Below are 27498 nucleotides of genomic sequence, written 5' to 3' on the forward strand. Positions count from 1 at the left end.
TTCACTGAAAGTGAAAAATTCGAAATTTTTGAAAAAGTATCAGGGGAACATGAAAATCGAGGAGCTATTCAGTTTTTAACCATTATTTCGATTGATTAGCCATTTACAAAAGAAAAAATTGAAATTATTTAAAAAAGAAAAAATGAACGATGCTGGTATCGACAACGCGCTTATTATAAAAATATAATTTCATTAGTGGTATATCTTCAATATATTGAATAATTTTTTCCATTGAAATTCCACAAGATGTAGTTTCCCCCTTCCGCACGTTCTACAGTCGGCTAAATTTCAGTTAAACAATTGAAAAACAGAAAGCATTCATACCGCAGAAAATAAAATTCACCCCGTCGACTTGATGAACACCCCAGCAATGCAATAAAAACTTGGTTAATAAAAAAAAAACACCCCAGCATTGCGTGTGGCGTCCTCCCTCTCTTGGGGTGCAGTACTACGATGCCACTGGGGTCACTCAAACCCCCCGAAACGGAGCCTCTGCTTCAGTCAATTCTCTTTGGCTATCACTATGATATTTTAATCTATTCTCAAGTCTAACAATGTGACATAACCTTCAGAGCCCTTCAATCGAAAATTCCTTTTAAAAATGTCAACTTTATGTTGTCAACTGTTGAGAAACAACTTCAAGCGATTAATACGGTATTTATTAAAATATATCAACCATTTACGAACATCACCGACTTGTATGTCATACTCTGGTTGATAAACCATAACATGAAAAATCCATGCAATTGTCATAATTGTATATTTTACAGGCATTCCCTGCCGGTTCGGCATAAAATAGGACAGGGAGCTTATGAAGGAGAAGGGAAAACTACGGTGACGATCTTAAATAGAGATATCGATTACGCATTAATGATTGATAAAATTTCAATGGTAAATTTACTTTCGTTATTCTTTCATCATAACATTTACAAATAATTTTACAAACAGACGAATGCAGATATGATCGTAAAAATAATTGCGCATCATTTCCAGCAATTATCGTTTCTAGCATCTATTGATTATTCGAATCTCTTTCAGCAAGGATTTGGATTAAATATTGGTGTAAATATCCTAGGCCCAATGATAATATTCCCAAAGACCGTGATTGGCTGGAATATTGAAACGGAAAACGACATTCACGAGGATTCCCTGAGTCTCTTTCGAGTTTTGGATCCAAGGCCAGATATATTAATCTTAGGCCTAAACAAAAATTATCCTAGAGGGACCAAATTCATAGACGATTTCAAGAGTATTGCGAAAAATCTTGATATCAATCACGAGGTTTTGCCGGTCGATAAAGCCTGTACGACATTCAATTTCTTGAATGCTGAGAAGAGATACGCTGTAGCTGCACTTCTACCCCCCAATGATATTGATGACATTGACATAGACAGTTTGAATGATCTGTCAATGCGAAGAGTACTCTACGGACATTGGGAGTCAGCGCCAGATCCTAAATTGGAAAATCCCAATAAAATGGCAGACATTCTCTTCCCCAGTGAAGCCGCGAAGAAAGATGTCGAGGATATGCAGAAAGCTAGAAACGAAAGACGAGCTAATAAGAAAAATGAAAAACCTGATGATTTGTAAATAAATTCTGTAATATAAGTAATAATTGTTGTATATGATTCTAATGATGTTACATTATCCAAGCAAAACATAATTCGTAAAATGACCATTAGATTTTTCTATTCACTGCCTTCATTCTTCTTCGAATAAGGACGGAGAGGTCGACCTTGCAAACTATCGATATCTCGGAAGCCTGTCACGATTGTTCCTCATTAGTTCACCGTTGTCTTGGGTGGCTAATTGGAATTAAGAATTCAATTAATTTTGAGATTTTTATGATTTTCAATCGTGTTTTTTATGATAATACAGTCTCATTAAACTAAACATGTCACCAAACTTGCGGGTGACTATAGACCCTAGAGACGAGATTTTTTGTTAAGACAAAAAAAAGCAATTTTTTTTTCTTTGCACAATTCACGAAAAAGTTAGAAAATTAATTTATTATAACATTGAACGTCCACGCTACGGTGTATTTTGAAATATTCTTACCTTCATTTTTCGCGCGTAATTTTGAAGACAATACTTCACTTCAACTGTTTGACCGACTCAAGCTTTGACATCTTGATCTGAGAGGGAGTGTCGCCATTGAATAATTTCTCTGGAAAGAGCATCTACATCAATTACAAACTTCTAGACCACTGGCGTTGTTTCTCGTGGAGTGACTGATTCATTTTTCAATCAAGTTTTATTTGAAGAATTAATTAAATTCGCATAATGTCAGCAATTAGTTTGTTAAATCCAAAAGCCGAGGTTGCGAGAGCATCTCAGGCTTTAGCGGTGAATATGGCTGGTGCTAGAGGCATCCAGGAGGTGATGAAAACCAATCTTGGACCCAGGGGAACCATGAAGATGTAAGCATTCACGTGCTTTCAAATTCCTCAATTAATCACCAATTTTTTATTAGTTATGAGACTTTCTGTATTACACATGTCAATATATTGGAAATAAGAAGAAAACTCAAAATTTATTGAGGTAGTGAAATATTTCAAATTCATCCGTTTTAGAACTGTACATACAACATACAGAATGTCCTTATTTGGTAATATTGGATGTAACCGGCATGTTCCCCTGTTGAAAATTTCTTGAACATTCCATTTCAATATCATCTGAATTTTCAATTGTATACGGTTGAATTCAATTTCAATTAGGCACTGAATAAGCTTTCACTGAATTTTTAGAATATGTATTTCCATGTAATATCTATCTTTGTCATCCCCTGGGATTGATAATTAATGCGAAAAAGACAAAGAATCGTTAATTTGTACGATATATGGGCGTAAATTACCCTTAAACGCCGAGGGCCCAAAATTGCTCATCAAAGAGGAAAGTCCCTCTACAAAAATCACGATGAAAAAAAAATATTTTCACCGCATAATAATTGACTCTTGTTATCAAGAGATTTCTCTATTGATTTGATTCTTCATTATCAATCATTCGGGTGAAAATTTGAGAAGGGATTGGCATTTTCTTCAGGTTGGTCTCTGGGGCGGGAGACATAAAGATTACAAAAGACGGAAATGTACTCCTCCACGAGATGCAAATTAAGCACCCAACAGCTTCTCTGGTTGCCCGGGCATCAACCGCTCAGGACGACATGACAGGTGACGGTACCACCAGTACAGTTCTCGTAATCGGCGAACTCCTCAAGCAAGCTGATCTCTACATATCTGAAGGGCTCCACCCCAGGATTTTGGCGGAAGGCTTCGACCTTGCACGTGCAAAGACCCTAGAAGTCCTTGAGTCCCTAAAAATATCCGTGTCAGCCGATAAAGAGAGTCTCCTCGACGTCGCTAAGACATCCTTGAGGACAAAAATTCACCAGAATCTGGCTGATAAACTCGCTGAAGTTTGTGTCGATGCCATATTGGCTATAAAAATTGATGATCAACCTGTGGATCTTCACATGGTTGAGCTTATGGAGATGCAGCACAGAACTGCTGCCGATACCTCTTTGATCAGAGGTATTGTTATGGATCACGGATCCAGACATCCCGATATGCCTAAAAGGGTTGAAAATGCGTACATTCTCACCTGTAATGTCAGTTTGGAATACGAGAAGAGTGAAGTAAGTAATGCGTCAAATCTGCTACATCAAACCTTGAATAAATTAAAATCGGTAATAGTATATTCTATGCCCTGTAAATTGTCTAAAAATTATGCAAATATTAATTTATTTTGCAGTTGACTCCTTCAAGATATAAAATTATCAATTGTTTATGATTGGGCAGATGTACAGAACCTTTCCTCCCCCCAAGAAATATTTCACAACATTCTCCACTCAAAAAAATAGTTAACACCCATTTCCCTGCATAATTGTTTCTCCTATGATTTGCCACAGGTGAACAGTGGTTTCTTCTACAAAACCGCCGAAGAACGCGAAAAACTCGTGGCAGCTGAGCGAGAATTCATCGACCACCGCGTTCAGAAAATCATCGAGCTGAAACGTAAGCTGTGCAATGGCACCGACAAGACATTTGTTATCATCAACCAGAAGGGAATTGATCCTCCATCCTTAGACGCCCTTGCCAAGGAAGGTATAATGGCACTACGTCGTGCCAAGCGCAGAAACATGGAGCGTTTGGCTCTTGCCTGTGGTGGAGTAGCGATGAATTCAGTTGATGATCTTCAAGAGGAGAATTTGGGATGGGCAGGATTAGTGTACGAGCACGTTCTCGGGGAGAATAAGTACACTTTCGTTGAGGAGTGCAAGAAGCCTAACTCTGTTACAATTTTACTTAAAGGACCGAACAATTACACTCTTGTGCAACTTAAAGACGCTGTCCGGGATGGATTAAGGGCAATCAACAATGCCATCAACGATAAAGCCATCATTCCTGGAGCTGGTGCTTTTGAAATAGGGGCAAGCATGGCTTTGAGCAAGTACAAAGAACAAGTTAAAGGCAAACTCCGTCTAGGCATTCAAGCTTACAGTGAAGCTCTTCTGGTCATTCCCAAGACTTTGGCTGTTAATAGTGGATTCGACTCTCAGTTCACTATTGTTAAGCTTCTCGAAGAGAGCAACACCCTTGGAGAACCCGTGGGACTCGACATTGCGAGTGGTGAGGCATTGAAACCTAAGGATGCTGGCATTTATGATAATTATATTGTCAAGAAACAAATTATCAATTCGTGGTAAGTGATATGTATGTGTATATATATCGTTACTATAGCGTAAAAGCGTCTAAGTGCCAAATAATTTGTTTCATTTTAAATCACCAAGGCATAGCGCGCTTCTATTTATTTATTATTTAATTGAATTATCGTAAACTTTTAATCTTAGTAATTTATAAATTTATTTTTTTATTTGTGCAGCACCGTCATCGCCAGCAATCTACTCCTAGTCGACGAAATAATGAGAGCTGGACTTTCTTCTCTGAAGGGCTAAAGAGATTCCGACAACGCAGACAAAAGTATACATAAGATTATATACTCTTCAATTTGAATACATAAATTAATATGTTTGTTTTTTCGATTATATCGCGCTTCATGATTCCCCTGCCTTCATTTTTGCACTGATATTGTAAAAAAATAATGGCTGTTTGATTTATTTCTAAATAAATAATTATAACACCAGAGTCGCCTCTATAAAAATTAAAAATATTTTATTCAAGTGCTTTTCCTTTAGAGTACAATATTTACAATGTTTTCCAGCCAGAGTTTATACTCTGATAGTTGTTGAGTAGGGGATAATCGTCAGTCTTGTCTTTCATACAATTAAGTCCTTTCGATCCACTCTGATGAATCACTAGAACGTTGGAATTTGTGAACATAATAGAATGATTGTGATTAACTGAGAGGAAAGGGTTCTCCGCTTTCCATTTTTTAAAATTAAATTTCCAAGCATAATAATATGAAAAATCAATGAATCTTTATCTTAAGAAATGTACGTAGCTTACGGTGATCCTAGAATATATGACACGCGTACTTAAAAATCATACGTCAAAATATATAAAAGAAAAAAATTGACAATAATCCAGAACATTCAACTTGATTCGTTCTCCATGAATCGAATCTCTTTCAAAAGCATTTTGGGGTTTTCCCATCGATGATCTTGAATTTTTCGTCGAGCCATTAATACTTTCTCTCACTTTGCGACACTATTTGTCGTAAAAAAATGCCACTTTTTCACCACGGTAGGAAAAACGAAGGGAAAATCAGCTTTATCTATTCAACAGACATGAGAATAATTTCAATGATTCTTCCTCATGTAGTGTGATTACTAGGTAATTTCCACAAACGTAAAATCATCTTATTCTTTTTTTTGTTTCTTAAAGTCGACAAGAACTACTCGAGCATCAATATTCATGAGTTTTGCCAATTTGGTGCATTTAACTTTCATCTTGGCAACCCCGAGGGACATCACAGTATTCAAATTGGCGAGATTTACAGGGGTTGGTGGTCTTCCGTAATAGCTCCAACCGAGAGGCTTGGTTAAACTCTCAACTTCACTATCATCCAATCCCTCTATATCAAATTTCAAGCCAGGAGGATATCTTGGGAGAGGATGTGTAGACTTTCTGGCAACGGATTTCGTTCCACTCGGGCTTTTTTTCAGTAATTGCTTAGTGGTTGATTTGCGAGCAACTCCAAGATTCCTGAAGATATCCATAGGGGGCATAGAGTGAATCTCATCTTCAGGAATGTTCACCACGTCAGACTGAATGACCCTAGACATCAAAGCTTCGATATTAGTAAGAGATCTCTCAATTGCCGCAGCTAATCCTGCATGTTCATTTGTGGAATGCTGCGTGGCCGCCTGAAGACTATTGAACGTCTTCAAACACCTTTTGCACTTGAAAACTTCAGCATGCTTGAACGCATGATTTTTCATTCTTCCCAAATGGGCACTAGTGAATGGACAAAGAGGACAGGCAAAGCAGTTCTTCTCTTTCTCCTTCACTAATGTCTCCTCTTTCCAAAATCTCATCGCCAAGTGCGAATGAAACATGTTGTGATGGGATGTCTTTTTCTCCACACCTCTAACCGTTTCATTGCACCACTTGCAAATCCAAATTTCCTGAGAATCATCGACTATTTCTAGAATTCTATAACTGAATCCAGCATGTTTCTTCCTTATGTGAGCCCTAACAGCAACTGCTGAACCTTTCATGGGACAGTAGCCACACTTTACCGGTTTGTGAGTGTCCGAAATCTCATTCACAGATTCCGTAAATTTAAATGGCACTCCAGTTGGGTAAATCGACTTCTCATTAACATCTTTATGATACTGGTTCCAGTGGGCTCTGATCGTAGCTATAGAGAGACTCCTTACGGCTTTGCAATAGTAACAAGTAAAGATCTTTTTAAGAGTCGGGTCAGGTGTTGTAGTGGACAGAGTTGCCGGTTCTTCCTCAATATCTTCATTGTAATCCTCAACATGTCTCTTCTTGACGTGCTGAACTGGTGGATCTGTGGAAGAGCCAGCTGATCTAATCTCCTCGGCCTTCCAATCTAACTGAGGATGATTTATCTCGGAATGCTGCCAGATGTCAACCTGTGAATTAGCTGTAAAACTGCAGTGTACACATTTGAGAGAGTGCTTCTTAGCGTGAGCCCTCATATGTGCAGCTAATCCTGTAGAATTAATTGCAGTGAATCCACATTTACCACAAATATCAGAGAGTGGGAGTTTGCTGTCATCTACTGTTGTATCCTCCACCTCTTCAATTTTGCGCTTCTTTCTCTTGACCTTTTTCGGTATCACGATACCATATTCTTTCTCCCAAAAAGAATTGCTCAATTCAGGACCATTAGCCTGAGGATTTCTCATGATTAATTCAGGTTCACCTTGATGGTTCTTTCTAATGTGAGCCCTCATCATTGTTTCCGAGTTTGTACTTCTGTCGCAATAAGGACAGATAAAGGCAAGACGTTTCAAATGATTTATCTGCACATGAATTTTGAATCCTCGAAGCCCAGCAAATTCTATATTACAGTGTTTGCAGGTATACATTTTTTTGGGATCTTTGGGAGACGATTTGTCAAGTTGATCGAGAGAAACGTCTTTGCTATCATCAAGTTCTTTGCTGTCAATAACTAAAGCATTTCCGTCGTCATCTCCATCATCAGATTCTTCGTTTCGAGTTAGTTTTGAGATAGCTGCAGTAAGATCAACGGTTTTGCATGATTCTATCGTGGTTTCGAGATTTGAAGTAGGGACTATTTTCTCTCCAGAGTCCTCAAGAGTAATAGTAGGTGGCGAGACTCTTGTAGAAATGGAAACCTTTGATTTTGTTGACAAGGAAGTCGAGTCCCCAGCTTCTCCTCTCATGATATCTCTCTGAGTATTCATCAGAGTCAACACCCATTTCTCAACGTCTTCCTTATCTATAAGCTCCACTGTCGCTGGTTTCTTATCTTTATGCACTTTATTCTCGTGTTTCAACATTCTAGAATGAGAGACAGTCAAATGTCCGCATTCTTTGCAGTGCCATCTCCAGTATTTTAGCTCCATGTATAAATGATCTCTGATGTCTTGACGATATTTCGAACTGTAACTCGTACAGATTGTGCAAGTATATAAATTTCCATTAGGTTTTCCATAAGGGCCGAATTTCTCTTGAAGTTCTGCATCAGTATAGACTTTTTCAGGAGCCTTCGAGACTCCAGGATTCTTTCCTTTCTCAATAATTACAGTGCCATCGAACGAAGATGCTTTAGCTTTCATCTTGGCGGGTTTTGGACTGGGGTCAACATCGGATTTTCGTTTACCTGATTTTGGAGAGTCCGAGGACTTTTTCACGTTATCCTCCTCGAGGAGGATTCCCCTGATGTGTCGGATTCGTGGCATATCTCGTCGCCACAGTGGAGTTGTGTCGAAAGGCTCATCGACAGGAGGTGTTTCTACAGTATCCGGCTTCTTAGATCCCTTGATCCGCTCATAAACCATTGTATAGTCCACCTCAGGTTCGTTGATGTGCTTGGAGATGATGTGCTGCTCAAAACTTATCTTGCCAGATGTTCTGAACGAACAGCCTGTGCATTTGAACTGAGATTTCTCGTCGTGGGTTGTTGAGGCGTGGGTTATCATTTCTGTTTTGTAGATACATTTGTAGTCGCAGATGTTGCACTTCCAATGATTTCCATCAGGATCTGCAAGGCCGTCATCGGGCTCATCCGTTGGGGGCTTCTCAAGACTCTCTGGATTCTCTATTTCACGAATTACCTTGACAAAAGGCCTCTTCTCTGGATGTTTGTCTGTTAAATGACGTTCGACTACGTGTCTGTGGAGGAAGAAAGAATTTTTTATTTGATTTTTGAATGGGTGAAAGGGTAATGCTGATTTACTTGAGAGTTTTGGTAAGTTTTGACGATTTTTTGAGTAATTCAAGTGGGCAAACGCCTTCGGCCCAATGAGGAGACTGCCGATGTCTGCAGTTGTTAAAAATCAATGAAGAAATATCGGGGTGAAAGGAGTGAAGATTTTGGTGTTTACAAACCTGTGATAATGGTGATGATTGCAATGTGAACATTTGTAAAGTCTAGTGTCGTGCATTTTCAAGTGCACACCGAGTTTATCGATTGGTATACTCTGGGTGTCTTGACCTGGAGGTGGACAGTGAGGACAGCGGAAGAAAGATTCTTCTGGGTGCAATGCTTTCAGGTGGCAACGCAATAAATCCTCGTTGATCGTTAAGCAGTTACAGTCCACCACGCAGCATACGTATCTAAATGAATGTTAAATTGAAAATTAGCGGCAAATGTTGCAAATTAAAATCGAAGTCATCGAAGTCATCTGACAGGCGATGGAAAATCATCGTTGAGGAATAATTCAACATTCGCAGAAATAATTCAATTGAAACGACGGTAAAATTAGTATATTATACAACACGTGCGTAATATATTTTATGCCATCGGTGCCGGAATCGCGCGATTATAACCTCGCTTCGCTCGGTTAAATCGCGGGCGCGATGACATAATATTTTGTATGAAACGCGTGCGTAATATATTTTTCGACTTGTGGGATTGTAAAACTCGCCTTCGGCTCGTGTTACAAACCCCCCACGAGTCAAAAAATATATTACGCACGTGTTGCATAATATACTAATAATTTTGACTCGTGGGCGAGTTTTACAACCGCGATTTAATCGAGCGAAGCGAGGTTAGAATCGTGCGATTACGGGCACCGATGGCATAAATAAACAATCATTTCATAGGAAGGAAGAACAGAGAGGTCTTTTTTTTCGAACAAATATTCTCTTGGTCTTTGTGATTAACACTTAGTCTCCTCTGGAGATCAGTAGAGTGGAGACAACTTCCTCCTGCGAAGTCAACGAAGAAAAGTTCATTGATATTACCTTTCTATTACCATTATCATTATATCAATATTTATGGAAACTTCCCGAGATGTTTTTTACCCCAATAAAAAATAATATTGAAAAAAAAATCACTCAAAGTTGTCCCGAGATTATTCGAATTTCCCTAAACCGTTAAGATTCATCAGTCAATCTTGAAACCGTTCAGAATTCCCTCGAAAATTTTCGAGGAAAGTTTCCCAGTAACTTGAGCTCAGGGAACTCAAAAAAAAAACGTGGAGATATCATATTTCCTCGGAATGTGTTTATACAACTTTTTTCCTGAACCCAAAAAATACTGTTGATTAAATTCTATTAAATATAAAAAATAAGAGTGAACTATAAGGAATAATGAATTCCGTAAAAGGCGTAGCTCGAATTTTTAATTTACCTTTGTTTCTCTGGAACAAATTTCGGCATCAGTTCAGCTTCGCTGTCAGTGACGGCTTCCTTATTTTTTCCTCCCATTCGTCCATTCTGATGAGAACTACTGGCGAGATTGACCATTTTATCAAACATCTTCTCTTTTTTATCCAAGCATGGAACAGGATTGACTGGACCTGATTCAGGAACATGCTCGTCCTTAGCATGAAGCTGCAAATGCCTGATGATGTTTGTTCTAACTTTAGTAGTGTAAGGACAGACTGCACAACGAACTTCCTGATTGTAGATCGCTTGTCTAGGAAGATTATCAATGTCATTGGGGCCAAAGACCGTTGACTCCTTTTGAGAGAAATCGAAGGATTTATTCTTGCTCAGTTTGCGTCCTTTCTTCTCACCAGGACCCAGCGGTTGAACGATGAATAAAGCATCAGCCGCAGGATTGCCAGGATCAACAGGCACCAGTTTATTACTCGAAATCTTGTGCTTGGTCTTCATATGAGCAATAGCTTGACAGGCCATTGCATATCTCATATTACACAAGGAGCAGCCAAATCTCTTGAGGCCATGAATCTTGAAGTGATCAATCAAGTTGCCAACCTTGATGAATTTTTTTGTACAATGCATGCACTTGAGTTGTGGATTCTCGCCAGCATGAACACAACTACAAATATGTACCTTTATCCCCCCGGCATTGGTAGCCCTAAAATTACAGCCATCATACCCACATATGTACAATTCCTTTCCACAGAGCCCCGTATGCTTGATATCATTCAAATTCGACGGAGATTTCTCAGTAACCTCACCAGCCTTCTCAATGTCCTTATTATCAAACTCTGAAGGTGCCGTAACCTCAGTAGATCCACTAGCCTCTGCGGAAGTATTCGAGTCCTCATTGCTGCTGAAAGATATCGTTGGAGTCGTCTTTCCACTCTGAGGCTCCTTCACCTCCTCCTTCAGTCTCAAAAAAGGTCGAAGAGACTCTTTAATGGGAGTTAACTGCAGTTTTGGCTTTTTAGAAGGTTCAATATACTCCAGTATCTCAATATCACTATCATCATTTCTATCTTCCTCACCAGATTTTAACACAGGCGATCGATCTGAGGTTCTCTCCTCTGCAGTCCTCAAGAACTCGGGATTATCCAACACATTGATATTGACAAATTCATCACTCATGTCGAGATGCTTTGGCAGACTCAATGGATCAACTGCATTGTCGATTTGAGTTTTTAATTGTTTAGTGGCGTACCTAACAAGCAATTCAGGTTCTTCCTGGACCAATTGTTCAGTTGATGTATTTACATCCTGAGGATTGTCATGAATCCCAGTGGCTGATTGTTTTTCTATTACTGCTCCATCATAAAGTTTCAATGTTGAAGGTCCTTCAGCCCCTATTAGTTTATCTGATAATGGCCTTACGGTAGATTCCACCTCCCCATCAAGAATATCAATCACTTCAGCCTGTTCAGATTCTGTAGTCATTTGCCCACTGATAGAACTTGTTTCAATTTCACTATTAGCAGCTGTTTCAATTCTTTGCCTTATTGGAGATGCAACGACACTTTTTAACTCTGTGCAAGTGAAGTCCTCGTCAAGATTTTTAATGATCAGTTGCAGAAGAACATCTTTGTCTCTGACTGGTGCGAGTGGAAGTGACCTCTCAAGAATCTTGGGGGGACGATTACAATGAACGTTGCTGAGGTGCAGATGCAGTTCCATGGGTGCATCAGCACCAAAGAGACAGTATAAACATTGATATTTGTAAATACAATGCATTTTGTAATGAGATATCAAGGCTTCGGCTTTGAGAGCAGAGGCTGGACACATGTGGCACTTGAAAATCGATAAATTAGCTCCATGTTTCATCTTCAAATGTGCAATGAACGCCTCGGGCACGTAAAACAGTTTATTACACTCGTGTTTACATACGAATGGATGAACATGTTCTCTTCTGTCAATAATCTCCACTGGATGATGATCCCTGGGGGCAAGAATAACAGAGGAAGGTTTTCCTGGATGGGATGTACTCTGATGCAAATCTACATAGGAGTGAGCAAATGCCCGATAAAAACAGTAGCCGCATTGATAAGCACAAAAGGAATGTTTTTTCTTATAATGCGCTGATAGTTCATCCCAATTTGTCATAGTATTGTCATGGCAATAGGCGCATTTTTGATAGCCATGGATGCTTTTCCTATCTTTCGCTTTCGCTTCAGCCTTCCCCGTCGGCTGCTTCAGGGCGTGAGCACTGTAGTGATAACCGAAGGCATTCGTCGAGTCTGTTGTGAAGGTGCAGACTTTATCCATGCACTTGTACAAATGTCGAAGTTTAAGAGATTGCAGCATCGTTGTAAATGCATCGACAGTTTTTTCCTTCGCCGTTGGAACTGTCGACATCATTTCCTTCAATTTCAAACCTGCAGGACGGACGAATTTCAGGAGCTTGTAATTTTTACCTTGATGAGTAACCTGAAGGTTTTTAGCTGTCGGTGATAATTTCTTCGTTGAAATTTTCTGCAGCGGAGGGGGAATTGATTTTGCAGCGAGAGTTACAGGCTTTGGGCCAGGAGCAATCGGTTTGGGAATTGCTACAGACTTCAATGCGGGTGTAACGGGTTTGATGGCTCCGGTTTTCTTTTTAGTAGCGGTATTTAAGTTCTTGGCAGCAACGGGTTGAATGACATACCCGGATGGACTAGGAGATGGAGCAATTGGTGTGTATCTCGAGAGAATACCATCAATTTTCCCTATTGGTTTTCTTGTCAGCTTTTTTAAGATGTTTGGACTCGATTTTTTGAGAACTGAAATTCCAACATTTTTAACTGGTGATGTTGCCACTGCTTTTCTTATGTCATCGATCAGCGGGCTCTCAGGATCTGAGGATGTATTTGGTGCTAGGCTTATCACATTTTCAATTTTCAGGAAGGAACACTCTTCCTGTTCCTCAATTACTGGCGAAATCATCTGAGGGGGAGCGGGTTCTGGAGATTTTTCCTCCTCAGCTGGGGGAGCGGGCTCAGGTACTGGGGTTCCAGAGGACAATTTGTCTCCACTAAGTCTTCGTAGACGAATAAAATTCTTGGGTGTATTAGAACGTGATGTATCTGAGCTCGCAGTCTCTACGGATTTGTCCAATAAATTTTGTTTCTCCACAAAACTCCGAAGGTTACAGAGAGGAACGATTATTGGTTTTGATGTTTCGTGTTTTGTTGGAGAGCTTTCCGTAGATTTTGCTCCTTGAAGTTGAGCTGCAAGTCTCTGGATCGTTGTCATCATCGGAGCATTTGTTGATTTGTTTATCGTCTCCTTCAAGAATGTGTTTACATCGGTTGAGAGTTCAGAATCTGATATCACATCGCTGGTATCACTGGAGTCATCATAAGTTCTACTTAGTGCGCCAATTTGCTCTCCATCACTCGTCTCCTCTGCACTATTGAAATCCTTGGGTGTTTCTTCGAGAGACATCAGAGGATCTCGTGGTTTTTTCTCAGATTTGTCAGCGACTTGGTCTGACTCTTGGCTCATTTCGTGATCCGAATGCTCAATTTTTGTTACTGTTTGCGATGAAATCGAAGAAGGAACACCTGAAAGTGGATTTGACAATGATTTTGAATGATTCTCAGCTGGCGTTTCATCTTGTTTATCATCGTCTACTTCGGGTATCAATGATGATTCATCGTGCTGTAACTCATCCATGTCTTCCCCACTCTCGGAATTCAGACCACTGACAGCTTCTGACACATTTCCCTGCGTCGTCATCTTATCCTTAAGTTTATCAATAATTGACAAGCCTTTTTGTGCAGACTTGTTCGTCAAATTTGTTCCATAATTCTGTAAAATCTCCTGCATAGTTTTTTGTCGTTCCCTCTGTATCTCAACTTCTTTTTTCTCCACGTCCGGAGGGCACACAAATGCGCTGAGTTTTGCCTTAAGAGGGCTCTCACTTTCCTCCTGTGGATTGTCTGATTTCGAATGCAATGAAGCATCAGTTTCCTCATTCTCTGCATTCTTAGAAACATCTTCCACTCCAGTTCTCTTCACAGCCATCTTCTTCTTCCTCTGTTTCGAATATTCGTAAAAATCAACCGTAGAAGCATCAGAATCAGGAGCTAATGGATCTTCATTTCTCAATTCATCCTCGATATCGGAATGGTCACCATGATCTTTGACGTCCAAATAAATGGACATATCAATCTTGATAATTTCAGTCTCATCATTCTCCTTATGATACTTGTCAATATGTTTCTTCACGTTTTCCTCCTTCAATTGAACAAAATGACATGAAGAGCATAAGTATCCGTTAACAAGATCCTCATCAGGTATAGAATCCTCGTCAACAGCAAGCGTCACGTTCTCAAAATTCTTACGACAAACTTTATAGTAATGCGCACGTATTGATGGCCTGAATGGTGTCTGGTAAGTGCAGCTCCGACATCTAAATCTGTACTCGCCGGTGTGAGTTGTACAGTGCTCGTAGAATGTCTCCATTGCCGAGGCCTTCTGTCCATCTGCTGTGAATACACAAAATCTGCAAGCATATTTACGATCGGAGCCCGTATGCAGCTTATCCAATAATTTTAAATACATTTCGTCCTTGGATTCGTCGATTGCCCGTTTTGCATCGAGCAATGTTAATCTCGATATCATCATCTCTTCCTTTGGATGGACTGCCTTATAATGTTGGACTATGTTCTTGCCACTGAAGCCACAAAACCGACATTTGTATCTTTCTTGGCCCGTCCATGCATATTCAATTAAATCTTGAATTTTGAAAATAGATTTCTTCTTGTCGGGTATCACAAATGAAGTAGAACCTATTTCTTGTTTGATTTCTGGTTTCGTTGAAGATTCACCGGATATCGGATTTATGACAATCTTCTCAAGCTTTGGAGGAGGAACCATAGGCGGTTCGAGCGGCGCCATAGCTTCTGACTCCTCGGGAGGCTCTGAGGGATTATCAGCTGCAAGAGAGGGTTTACCGCCTTTTAAAGAACGCGTAACAGCCGCCTTCTTGTTCTTTTTTGTTTTAGAAACAATTCCCAATCGCCAATTGTTTCGTTTTTTCTTGCGCTTCATAAGTACTGGCTTTCTCTTCCTGACGATTTTTCGTGGCTTTTCGATCTCTTTGTCATCCTCCATACCACTATTTTTATCAATCGATTTTTCCGACTCTTTATCGTTGCTTTGAACAAAATCATCGAGAATACCTGTTATTAATTCTTCATTCGTGTTAGAAGGCTTGCAAGTGCTAGTTATTTTCTTGCCACTAGAGGCGCGACTGCTTGAGAGCGACGCGTCAGAGGCCACGCTGGCAGCGTCATCATCGAGTTTACTCGGTGTATCGATTGACGGTTCATTGGAAATTCGTTTTTTTGTTTTCGATGGCTTTTCCTCGAGATTATTCATGCTCATAATAGTCTCTGAATCGTCATCGGATCTTTTCTGACGATCAGAGTGAAGGGAAATATCGACGGCCGCTGTCAACTCTGACACATCGATGCCAAAACTCTCGTCTGATGACGTGTCGAACATTATCTTCGACGAATCTATTTTACCCAAGTCTGTTTTTTCGATCATTACTCTGGGCTCTCTCAAGCTCACTCTTTCACTTCTCCGTAGATTCGGAGTGCTTTCGGATTCATCTGCGAGACTTTCCCGTGGTTTTTCAGAGTCTGTCGCGTCTTTAGAGGGCTCTGGTGTCTCTCTACGTGGTGACACAAGTGGAAGATTGGATTTTGCATCATCGTCACTGTCAGAACTACTCACGTATTGCTTCGATCTTTTGGCAGCGCGCTTTCGAATTCTTCTTGTTCGAGGCTTAGGTTTATCATTGTCCGGCACCTCTCGGGGCTTCGGAGTTTTACTCTTCGATCTGTTTTGTCGCTTCGAGAGCACCTCGTCCTCTGATGGCTCCGAGTCATGGCGCTCTGGGGAACTCGAAACATAAATACCTTTAACTCTTTCATCAACTGATTTTAAATTACCTTCTGCCTCCTTTATCAAACGGCACATTCGATGTCCTGTTGCAGTTACAACTCCTTCACTGATAAACATTTCCCGGATGTCCTCCTGCAGCATCTCCAAGGAATTGCGTCGGCGAGTTTTTCGCCGAGGTTTTAAAGCTGCAGATTCTGGGTCCTGTCCAGGTTCAGGTCCAGGTTCCAATTCGGCAGGTTCTTTGCAATCGTTCAGAGTACCTTCGGACAGGTCTGCTGATTCTTTTGACTCATTTATAGAATCTTTGGAGTCATTTATAGAATCTTTAGACTCATTTGTAGATTCTTTAGATTCGATTGTCAGTTCCTTCAAGTTTTCTGATTTTTCTTCTTCAGGGACATTTTTCCCTTTGCCTCGTGAACATTTGGATTGTCGAGCATTTCTTCCTCGTCGTTTAGGAGTCGTCGGCTTGTCTGCAGAACTGATCTCTGAAATTTCTGGAGTTTTGCGGTCTGGAGAAGCATCTTCAGAACTATCGGATACGATGACTCTTCGCTTCTTTTTCACGGTTTTCTTTGGTTCTATAATTTTTTCAGTGTCCGAAGAACTGCTCTCTGATTGTGATTCAATAATTTTTCGAATTTTCTTGAATTTCTTTGAATGTGCTAAGCCCTCGCCTAATTTCTGAAGTAATTTGGCTTGTTCTAGAAGTTTTTTGCCTTCTCCTTGTTCTAAAGATGTTTTTATCATTTTTTCAATCCATTCACGCGTGATTTCGTTCTTGAAAGTTGGTGGCTCTTCTTCCTTGGAGCTCTCTTTCGTTGTCATAGTGGCTGGATTGGAATCCGAAATTTTTACAGGCGTTGATGTGTCAACTGTTGCTTCCGATTCGTCTACCTTATCGCATTTCATTGACACATGATTAGATAATGTTGGTTCGGCTTCGGACACTTTTAGATGGCGCTCATTGACTTTGAAATCTGCTGGGTCCACCGCAGGTTCATCAGTCGTACTTGATACCTCCATTTTCTTATCCTCAACTTTTATATTCTTTTCAACTTCCTCCGAAAGTGGTTTCACAGACTCGACAGACTTAGCTGAAGACTCGTCGCCCGGGGATTCTAGTTCACTTGTAACACTGGATTTTGGTGGTGTTGGAGGGCGGGGTGGAGCTGCTGGTTCCGTCCTCTTTATTTTGGGAATTTTGAACTTTTGAAGACCGTAACCCTTTCCCGTTTTAGCAGCCGTATCAATTACTCCATAAAGACTCTCCAAAGGTGACTGCATAGTTTCCATATCTTTGATCAATTTGTCAGCATTTGTTTTTTCATCGGAAGGCCTCCTAGGTTTAGCATCACTGGGTTTCGATGGTTCTTTTTGTTTTCCGAAATTTTTCGATTTGTCTTTATTTCGTGGTGGTTTGGATTCGAGGATTGGCTTATTCGGATCCTTTAACTCCGAACTTTTTCTTCGCGAATCGCGATTTTTCACTGAATTTTCTTTCGATTTCGACGCCGCAGGCAGCGTATGTTGTGCAAGTGTTGTGGGCTTGGCCAATCGTGGATCCCTCTTAACAGTAGTAGCATTGGGCGAGTGCGCTCCTTGCGGACTCAAGTCCTTGCGGAATCTTGGATCACGTTCAGACACATTTCTCGCTTCGCGATTGAATCTCTGGGGATTGTCGTTCTGCGGCGGTCGATCCCAATCACCTCTACGGTTAAAACCAGGATGCGGGGGTTCAGGGAGGACAGGTCTGTTGCTGACTCGTTCCCCAGGAAATCTTTCAACACTGCGATTCCTGACAGGTTGGAGATCAGGCCCAGGTCCTCGATTCCAACCGGGTGGACCGGGAGGGCAAGGGGGACCGGGAGGACCAGGAGGGCCCGGCGGCCCTGGCAGTGGAGCGTTGTAGGAAGGCTCAGGCCCTCGGATTCTCAAGCCGTCAGGATAATTTGGATCACCAGAACGGCCTTCCCACTGGCCCTGTCTCATACCTAAGCCGAACTCCGTAGGACGCTCAAAGGGCGACTCAAACGCTCGATTTTCAGGAAATCCTCGAGGATTGAATGGTGGAGTGGACATTAATGGCGGAATAACAGGTGGTGCAGGTGGCTGGGGTGAATGACCAATGTCTTCGGCGAAATTTGGCTCGCCGTAAGGGCCATGATTCATTTCTAAACGCCCGGAGGGACTCATCATGGGCCGACGAACGAGATTGGGACTATACTGAGGAGACATATGGTGGACTGGAATTTCCATGGGGTTAGGCCCGGAATTCGGACCCATCCACATGTCTGGGTGATTAGGGTGATTCGGGTGATTAGGGTGGTTTGGGTGACTTTGATGGGGATGATTTGACAGATGTGGGGGATGTGGATATTGATGCCCAGGTATTTGCTGGGGATTATGCTCATATCCTCCCCATTGTGGATTGTAATACTCTCGATTCTGTGAATGATGCATTGACCTCTGCATGTAATATTCATCATCTCGACGATATTCCATATCCATATCCATAGGTGGACCACCTCCACCACGGCGAGAGAACAGTTCTCTTTCTTCACCAGATGGAAAACCATCATTATGTTTATGAATAATTGGGAGATTAGTTTGAAGTTTGGCTATGTTTGCCTTGTCTCCTTCAGACAGACGCGAAAAGGCATTGTTAATGATGCTCATGTCCGGAATTTTTGATTGATCAGAAAGGTTGTTGAAACGATCTGCTGTCATATGTCGAGGTATTCTTTCATAATTGTCAGCGTATCTTGGCTCAGAGCCTCTATCTCTGCCCTTTGGTGACATCGGACTATTCCGAAATTCTGCTTTCTTAGGGGCTGTTGGTGGTAATGCACCTGAAGGATGATCTGACTGAGGAGCTCCACCCTTACGACCGAATAGAACAATATGCTTGTCGACCTCTTCCCATCGACGATTACTCTCCCTATCTATGTCTTCCTGCGTTAGGACAAATGCTTTTGCAGGTTCCTTCTCAAGTTTCTTTGCGTTATCTGAGGGTTTTTCTTTAACGATGCGAATTTTACGAGACTTTGAAGGAATGGTGGGTTTTTTATCGGTGGGTAAAGTGGTGAGCTCATTGCTTTCCGGGGTATTCCCTGAGCCGTCATTCAACAGTTCAGCCAGATCATCCATAGATAACGGAGGTTCTGTTAAGGCTCGAGGAGGTGAGATCAACAGTGGCGCAGGGGGTTTCGCATTTTTCGTGGGGGATATGAAAGGCTCCTTGGATCTTGGTGATCGACATTCTGGTGATGTTAATCTTATTTGTTTTTGGTTATCTGTTTTCGAGGGAATTGGTGCTGTCGGTATTGTTCGACAGGTCGATGCATTTCTCGAGTCGGGAAACGCATTGCTAGATGGTTTATCATTCCTCGATTTGGCTAGAAAATTATGCTCAATAAATTCACCTGTAGAATCATCTTTACGCTCTGTGGGGATAATAATTGGCTCCTTCGTTGACACTCGTTCTATCTGATCAGGGCTCGATGGTTTACTGTCTACTTTATCTGAAGAATCATCTTGTTTACGCTCAGTGGGAATGATTATTGGAACTGACGTCACGTCGGGTTGTTCATCTGGTGATGCTGGGGGACTCGGACTCGCTGGTGTTTCGTCCATCTCTTTAAGTTTTTCTTTGGGCTTTTCCACCTCTTTTGACGGTTTAACTACCGATTCGGTTCCCTTGCTGCAAATTCCCAAGAAAAAAAACTCCAGCATTTATAACTGTTCGACACGTTTTTCCCTAATGTTTTCATTTTTTTCACCATAACAACTCACGTTTTTGGTATTGATGACTCCTCACTTTTCTTACTACTAGGAAAATTCAGACCGCCTGTTCCCTGAAACTCGAGTGGAATTAGAAATATTAAATTATAGCTACAATACATGCACTACTAAAGCTTAAAATAAAATGATTTTTTATAAAAATAAAATAGCTAACTAAAATATAAAGCATATTAGGAATAAACTAGGTGTAAGCCAGAACGCAGAAGTTTATCTTTGCTACTAGTAGCATGACCCAATAATTACAGGTTTTAACCTGTGCCTCAACGATTTACAGCAAAAATAGGATATTTTCGAAAATTTGTAGGAAATTATAAAGTCACGGTTCTAAAGAGATCTTTCTGTCGAAATATTAACACAGCCTTATACAGCACGAATTAAAAGCTCAATGATTTCATAAGATTTCAATTCCACTAAAAACAAAGGAGCGAGTGCTGTGAAATGCACAGCGCAATTGCTTATTGAATTATTAATGAAATGTGGGATCTTCTAGTCAGCAGAAGATTGCTATTTACCATGACGAAAATTTGATACATACCTTTTCCACTTTACTGTGCAGTTTCTGAAGCACATCTTCACATTTTTGGAGCGTTTCAATCCTCAATCTGTTGAAATACAGAATAACATTGTACGAAAAAAATGTTCGGTGAGGCTAATAAACTGAACATTTCATCAGGAGTAGATATTTAATATCCAAGCATGCAAGCATTTCTGCTGTTTTAAATATGATAAGTGCAGTGAAATATTTATGATGCAAAAAAAAATAAAACAAAACGTATGCAGGTTGAACGAACGAAAAATTAAAAACACAGTAGAAAATACTTTGAGAGCAGCAGTTGACGTTTCCATATCTCTATTACTAAACAATTGCACTTTCAACGAATTCTGCATACGTTCTGACTAATTGGAAATTGCACGAATATCATAGAGAGAATCTCCAATTAATTTAATGCAATGAATTTTTTTGGTCTTTTTCATTTCCGATAATGAATTCACATACTTTCTCTTGCTGTCCGTCAGTATTCCATGAAGCTGCTGCATTTTGTGCAGCTGTACTTCACGAGACTTATCAGATACTTTCTGAAGTCTCTCAATCATTGCCTCCAGGAAGGGAATGTACTTTTGCATCTCAGCAAACTTCTTCTCGTAGGCGTCCATCTTATCCTCCTATTCGTAATGTCACCTGCGTCGGAAATCCATTCATTTTCATTCATGTCTCAGAAAACTTATTTATTCCAAAATTTTCCAATTCCAAATTTTACGATATCACATGTAGAAATTATTGCTCACACTGAGCATAATGAACTAGAATTTCAATTACGTAACACCGCAAATCTATCGTTGGTACACGTTACAACCTGAATATCAATTAATCGCCTGTACATTATCAACTTGTTACCTCCCCAATAAAATTTAAAAAATCTAAAACCACTACTAAATAAATTATCATCTCATCAGTTTCATCAGAACAAGAGGAATCGATCGCAAAATTTTCAAATGACGTGAGATACGTCAATGAAACCTATCCATTTCGTAAGAAATTCCCAGAATCGCGCATGTGCCGATATCACATTATTTAAAATTCACAACCATTCCATAATATAATTCACATCAATGGATAATTCAATTAAAAACTTCATAAGCTCAATATTTTTTTATTCAAATATTTTAACATAATAATATCGACGACTGCTGGTTATTAATTACACCGTACGTTCCTTTGTAAAACTACCAGAGAATCTGAGCGAATTATTACGTAAAATCTGACAATTGAATGTGATTATCCTGATATGTATATATTTTTTGTTAAATAATTATATGGAATGACCATTTCATCAGATATTTAGCGTGATGATGGTATTACGATTATTTTTGTAATCCTCATGAGATCCACAGTGTGGACAGCACGTGAGTAATAATTACGATGTGTATTATGATGAGCGTAAAAATAATGCGCCACTAAAAAACATGTCGACCAAAGAAGGCACTCATTCCGGACATGAAATTTCGGTTAGACGTGACGGTTTCTCGACAGGAACGGTCAGGCAAAATTGAGGTGCTCAACTGTTTCCTTATTTCTATGCCTCACAAGTTTTTTGATACACATAAACCACCGAACTCTGACGGTTCTCAACGTTTGCTATTCTCAGCGCTTGTCATTTTGCTTGACATCAATCCAAGGAAATCTCTCTCACGGACATTGCCATCAGCATGTGCCTGTATAAAAACAGTCACTATTCCTTCAAAATTCCGCAATGTTAGTCAACAATTGACCAAACAAAACTAATTTAAATCACGATATCTTGTGCGATATCGCCGACTGTTCATTTGTTTTAATTTGATACATTTATTTATTTCTCACAACTGTTCACTTCGGTATCGATTCTCCCCACGGTGTCATATCACTCGGCGCACATTTCTTATCAATAACAATGACTTCAATAATTAACTCGTTCACCTACGCTCTTCCCACCTCAACCCAACCCATTCAATTGTCTCATTAATTTCCAACCACGTGCAGAAATTCGATGATAAATTAAATAGCTAACCTCTCACGTTTATCCAAATACCACTTGATTATAAACTCATGGCAATCCTCATTCATCAAATTCCTGAGTAAGTCGAAGAAATGACGCAGTTGTCCTGGATCTCGTTATTTTATCGGTTAAGACTAATCGCTCGACGATTTAGTCTGCACACAGTGCAAGTGCAAGGGCTCGGGAAATAGTGATAAATAACAGTGAAAAAATATAGCGACAAACTCCAAGGCATGTCCCTGTTCCTCACTCATCCCTTCTCTTCCTTTTTTCGGGGAATAAAAAAAGAAACCCCCAACTGTCTTTGTCATACTGAGAGTACAACCATGGCACAAGGCACAAGGCACAAGGCACAAGGTGGTTGGGGGTCTTCAAAGCAGTTAGCAGATGGTGAATACTGTGCCCCACCAACGATAGATCCCGCTGGTGTTCAACGTCTCACGTGCAAACCCATGCTCTTTATTTTTTTTTTGGCTAATTATATTTCACTATTCTCTTTATAATGATTTACCTACAATTTACCCACCGTTTATTAGTCGAAGTATCTCTCATATAACAAGTTTTTTAACCGCTTGATCAGTCACGATTTATCACAGTTTTAATGGTTTCTCGATTCAAGGTGAAGCTGCGAAATACAACTTCTGGTTTGCGCTCATACAGTCCTACTATCTACTAATAACGAGTGAATGCTCCAACTCCGCCCCTCCCCGATGGTTGGGGCGTTTGGGGCGACCTATGCCCATCCGGATGGACATCGCTCCAACAGCGCCACCGGAACACCACGGATAATCCCACAAATTTTATTATAAATTATATCATTATTTAAGAATGTTCTCCACCCCTTCCGCCAGAATTCATACCTTTCTTTTGATTTTTTTGGCAAGCTATTCATTGCATCGACGTTATTGTTCAATGATTCATGAAGTTTCAGTCATGCGAACATTTTTTCGGGATTTTTTACAGAAAATTATAAAATAAGAAAAATACGCACGGATACGATAGCACCACCACGAAACTTTGTGCAAAAAGCCCCGATCCTAGTTTTTTTCTATCAGAGAGCGATTGGTTGATACATAGATTATCTCGAATCCATGTCCTTGTGTCGCGGATATGTACATGGATTATTTAAGAATTTTAATTTCAGCGAATAATCGACGAATCACGGAAAAATGTGGATTAGAATTCAGTACTCCGATGGTAAGCCCTCAGTACCTCTTAATTAAGGATATCCAAGTGTATTCCTCGAGCTGAAAAATTTTGCAAGTTCTGTTATCGTTTTCATTTACTTTTTGCATTAATTAAATTTTTCCGATTCATCATCGTCGTTAGGATAATATGCATTAAAAATATGTGTTGACGTTTTTGCATTCATTGAGAAAAAAGGTGGTGTAATGCTCCCAAAAAAATGTCTGCACGACCATTTTGCACAACACTTGCGGTATAATCTACACGTGGCACTTTTACCTCATCGCCAAATTTCCGGAAATGATGGATTTGAATTATCCAATATGGTCGCAATATTTATCCAACTAGGTTTGTTAATTAATGCTAGTATCTCGCTCTTGGTCTCTTTTCTAGGCTGTACAACGAATTGTTCGAAAAATAACTTACCGAAATACTTGAATATCCTTAATGCATCATCTACACTGATTAAAGAATTCGATCGATATTATCACGATCCCGTAACTCTTACCGAATAATGCGATAGAAACAACTGAAGATTCATTAATAATTATTGAACCATTCCGTTGAACATTGACATGGTCGCCTAAATGACCATTCGGTAATAGTTACTACACCCTCAATTGACCTAAAAAACCGTTTGTTTCTTCATAATTAATCATAATCTGAGATAATGTCAAAAATAAAGTAGACTAAATCGTAACGAACCGATCCTCAAAGGAAGGATTAAAGAGGAAAGTCCTGTGCAGATTAGAAGCATCAAATTCCACTTCAGGAATCACTTCTTTGAGGTTATGGCTTTTGACAATTAATTCCCACAAGACAGTCAAACTGAAATTCATTACTCTAAATCCTTCACCTTTGATGGATGATTTTAACTCACTTTTAAGCGCATATCATTCTGATAAAAATGATAATTGAATTGAATGTCAACGGATATAACAGATGATTTTGAACAAACGATATGACCTAGATGGCGTGTTCCATCAATTGAGATTCCGTAATTATTTACGAACACTCCCTTGCGAACACCTTTACGAACACCGCATTTATACATCTCCATAGAAAATGATAGTTTATTGAATAAAATAATATTTACAAGTGACTCCAAGGGATATGCATTTAATACAAGTGAATTGGAAAAAAGGAGTCACAATTTATTCGGTAACATCAACCGAATTCTTCTATTAGAGTAGATATCGAGGTCCACGTTTGGACTCAGCATCTCTTTGAATACATTTAAAAAAGCTTTTCCATGTCCACATTCTTTAATTATATGGAAAACTCTTGCTGCTAATCAAACGAATATCATAAAAGATATGTACGGTAGATTGAGTGGAGCATGAAAACTAACTTACTGCGATCAAAATGAACGTTGCACCAACGGAAGAACAGACCACCGTAAAAAATTATAATTAAACTTTCTTTTGAACAATTGTGGCAGTCTTGAACGAGGATAATTCACCAAAAGTTATTATCATGGATGATTCAACAACTATCCTTTTTGAATCTTCGGTGTGTCAAACTGCGCCATGAATGCGACCTGCTGACTACATCCAACAATATTGTAATTTATTATTCCAGGTAAATTGTCATCATTTGCAATTGTTAATAACATCGCAGATGATTACTGATTAGATTTCTTGGAGTTTGATATACTTTCCACGATTTGTTAACGTAACCTCACTTCGAGATTTAGACAATACCTTAAGGGACATTGTCGAGTACATGCTGGTGAAAATTTCAAGGAAATTTATTTAATTTTACGACCTGCAGACGATCGATGCATCCCACACCGTTTGGGAATTCTTCGACCGATTTGTTCATGTATATGTTCTGATAAATGGAACCGAGTCTCGACCTAAGCTCAACTCTCGGTTGTAACATCGATCCCTTTGACAACTTTGACGAAAGTTGGACATTTAAGGCCTCAGAAAGAAATTTCTGATGACGAATGCTTCTTCTTAAGTTGCACGAAATGGCGGCGACATTTGCCAGAGATTTGTATTATTACGCTTTAACAATTTTCAACAGCAATGTTTCATCGATTTTCAAGCTTGGCTCTAATAACTCGTGTAGAAGACACTAATGTGCTGACATTTTCTCAAAGTATTTTCCTCACTCTGAAGAACACATTCACATTCTTACCGTTGACGTGACTATAAAGATGATGTTGTACTTTTTGTATCGTCTCTCGAATCTTCAATTTACACTGCTGATGGGCACTTAACACAACCATGTAATTTTATTATAGATATTCTGTCTTATCTGATATTGAAACACGCCCCCTCCGAATATATCATGCACTGCACTGTTTCCAAATGTCCATGTTTTTATGTCGTATGAGTTCAATTTGTATTCAAATTCGAAAAATTGATAGGCCATTTACTGAGATTATTTCTGGATTCTGACGGGTAAGACGTCATTATAGATCAATGTACCATCTCCTGGATGCAATAAGTATTTTAATGACCAATTCATGACGAATTAATAAAATATCTATCAATTCGCGAAACTTTCAAGTATTTGAAACTAATGACTTAATTACAGCTGACATATCAATGGATAACATACCTTAATTAAAACTATTTTTATCAATTAAGTACCTTTCTGCACATTAACACACGTCACTATCATCAAATTCATACCGTCACGTCAATGTCTCTTCATTTAGTACATCAGATCTCTGGGAATTGTTAGAACTAGTCTAATTCCTGGGATTACAACCATGAATATGGACTGACACTGTCACTGAAATTCTTTTTGTGACGTAAAATTCTAACACCGCACGCTGGCCCAAAAGGGTATTTCCGACAATCCCATCTGCCCATAATGGCTGCCGCAGATATTCATTTTATGAAAAAAAAAAAGATTCACTAATACGCGAGGCGAATAATTCGAAGTATTCTCCTTCATATTACGATTCCACGAATTCTAGGTATTACTCACCCATCCGGTTTTAATTTCTCATTTACTGTAAACACAATCTACTCATATTTCACCGAGAAACGTAACACGGTCGAATCTTTTTCCACGGAATCTGTTTTCAAACACAAATTCAGTGCCCATATAACTGAGCTAAAACACCACGAATAGGTCACACAAGTGTTAATAGCGACCTCTCAATTGTTTATTTTTCTGCTTCGACGACTGAAAAATCAGACTATCAGTTTTTTTTTGCGTAAATTCGTTCGTTTGAGGTAATATTTCACTCACCTTTACTTACCGTGGGTTTTTCAAGCTTACCAAAGTTGTGAGGCTATTGCTGTGAATGGAGTGAAGGAGTTCATGCCTATGGGGATGATAATGCCGGAGAATAGAGACAGATATGCTTGGAAATAGAGGAAATGGAGTTGGAGGATTTTGACGATCTGTCGTCGCAGAAGATGAGTGGCACAATCGTAACATTGAAAAAAATCTGGAAAATTCGCGTGTTGAAGGATTAACGGGGTGGTAGAGACTGATAAACTACTTCCGGTTTGATTTAGGGCGTTTTTGAGGGGTTTTGAAGGATTATGTTTAAATTATTTGTCTATTTTGGGAGATTTTCGGGGAGAGTTGTCCTGGCGTGTTGAGGAGAGTTCCGCCATTTTGTGGCGAGTGAAGTTTAGTGGGTTAGTGGTGGCAGGGGGCGGCAAGAGGGACGAAGTTCAACTGTTGGAAAAAATCGAAGGAGAAATGAAGAGTCAGTGGTTCTCAATCTCCATATAAAAAACTTCCACATAAATTACGAGATAACGTGTAAATTATTACAAACTTATAAAGTATGAGTTTCGAGTATGTAGATTATAGTTTGA

At 39.7% G+C, this 27498-nt stretch overlaps 3 protein-coding genes across 10 annotated transcripts; 2 read left to right on the forward strand and 1 right to left on the reverse strand.

Moving 5' to 3' along the window:
- The first annotated feature begins 519 nt into the window (after nucleotides 1–519).
- Nucleotides 520–1676, forward strand: LOC105267902 (NADH dehydrogenase [ubiquinone] 1 alpha subcomplex assembly factor 3). Its single transcript, XM_011307056.1, has 3 exons — nucleotides 520–654; nucleotides 771–891; nucleotides 1039–1676. The coding sequence occupies exons 1-3, from the start codon at nucleotides 602–604 to the stop codon at nucleotides 1588–1590; spliced, it is 726 nt and encodes a 241-aa protein (XP_011305358.1). The 5' UTR covers nucleotides 520–601; the 3' UTR covers nucleotides 1591–1676.
- Nucleotides 1677–2186: 510 nt separating this feature from the next.
- Nucleotides 2187–5144, forward strand: CCT6 (chaperonin containing TCP1 subunit 6). The gene is made up of 4 exons (XM_011307057.1): nucleotides 2187–2420; nucleotides 3043–3634; nucleotides 3908–4701; nucleotides 4882–5144. The coding sequence occupies exons 1-4, from the start codon at nucleotides 2284–2286 to the stop codon at nucleotides 4952–4954; spliced, it is 1596 nt and encodes a 531-aa protein (XP_011305359.1). The 5' UTR covers nucleotides 2187–2283; the 3' UTR covers nucleotides 4955–5144.
- Nucleotides 5145–5152: 8 nt separating this feature from the next.
- Nucleotides 5153–27380, reverse strand: LOC105267906 (uncharacterized). Of its 8 annotated transcripts, none has more exons than XM_011307067.1 (9): nucleotides 26928–27380; nucleotides 26651–26851; nucleotides 25850–26537; nucleotides 20983–21165; nucleotides 20521–20587; nucleotides 19977–20044; nucleotides 10255–19884; nucleotides 9009–9236; nucleotides 5153–8792 (listed from the first exon to the last, which is right to left on the reverse strand). In XM_011307067.1, exons 4-9 carry the CDS (start codon nucleotides 21138–21140, stop codon nucleotides 5819–5821), a joined length of 13125 nt encoding a protein of 4374 aa, XP_011305369.1. In that variant the 5' UTR covers nucleotides 21141–21165; nucleotides 25850–26537; nucleotides 26651–26851; nucleotides 26928–27380; the 3' UTR covers nucleotides 5153–5818. The 8 variants fall into 8 exon arrangements, with proteins under 8 accessions (XP_011305369.1, XP_011305370.1, XP_011305375.1 ...); XM_011307068.1 differs by having other exon boundaries at nucleotides 26918–27380; XM_011307073.1 differs by lacking the exon at nucleotides 26928–27380 and having other exon boundaries at nucleotides 10255–16171; nucleotides 16229–19884; nucleotides 26651–26896.
- Nucleotides 27381–27498: the final 118 nt, after the last annotated feature.

Source organism: Fopius arisanus, unplaced genomic scaffold (genome assembly GCF_000806365.1).
Source record: "Fopius arisanus strain USDA-PBARC FA_bdor unplaced genomic scaffold, ASM80636v1 scaffold00051, whole genome shotgun sequence".
Lineage (NCBI taxonomy): Eukaryota > Metazoa > Arthropoda > Insecta > Hymenoptera > Braconidae > Fopius > Fopius arisanus.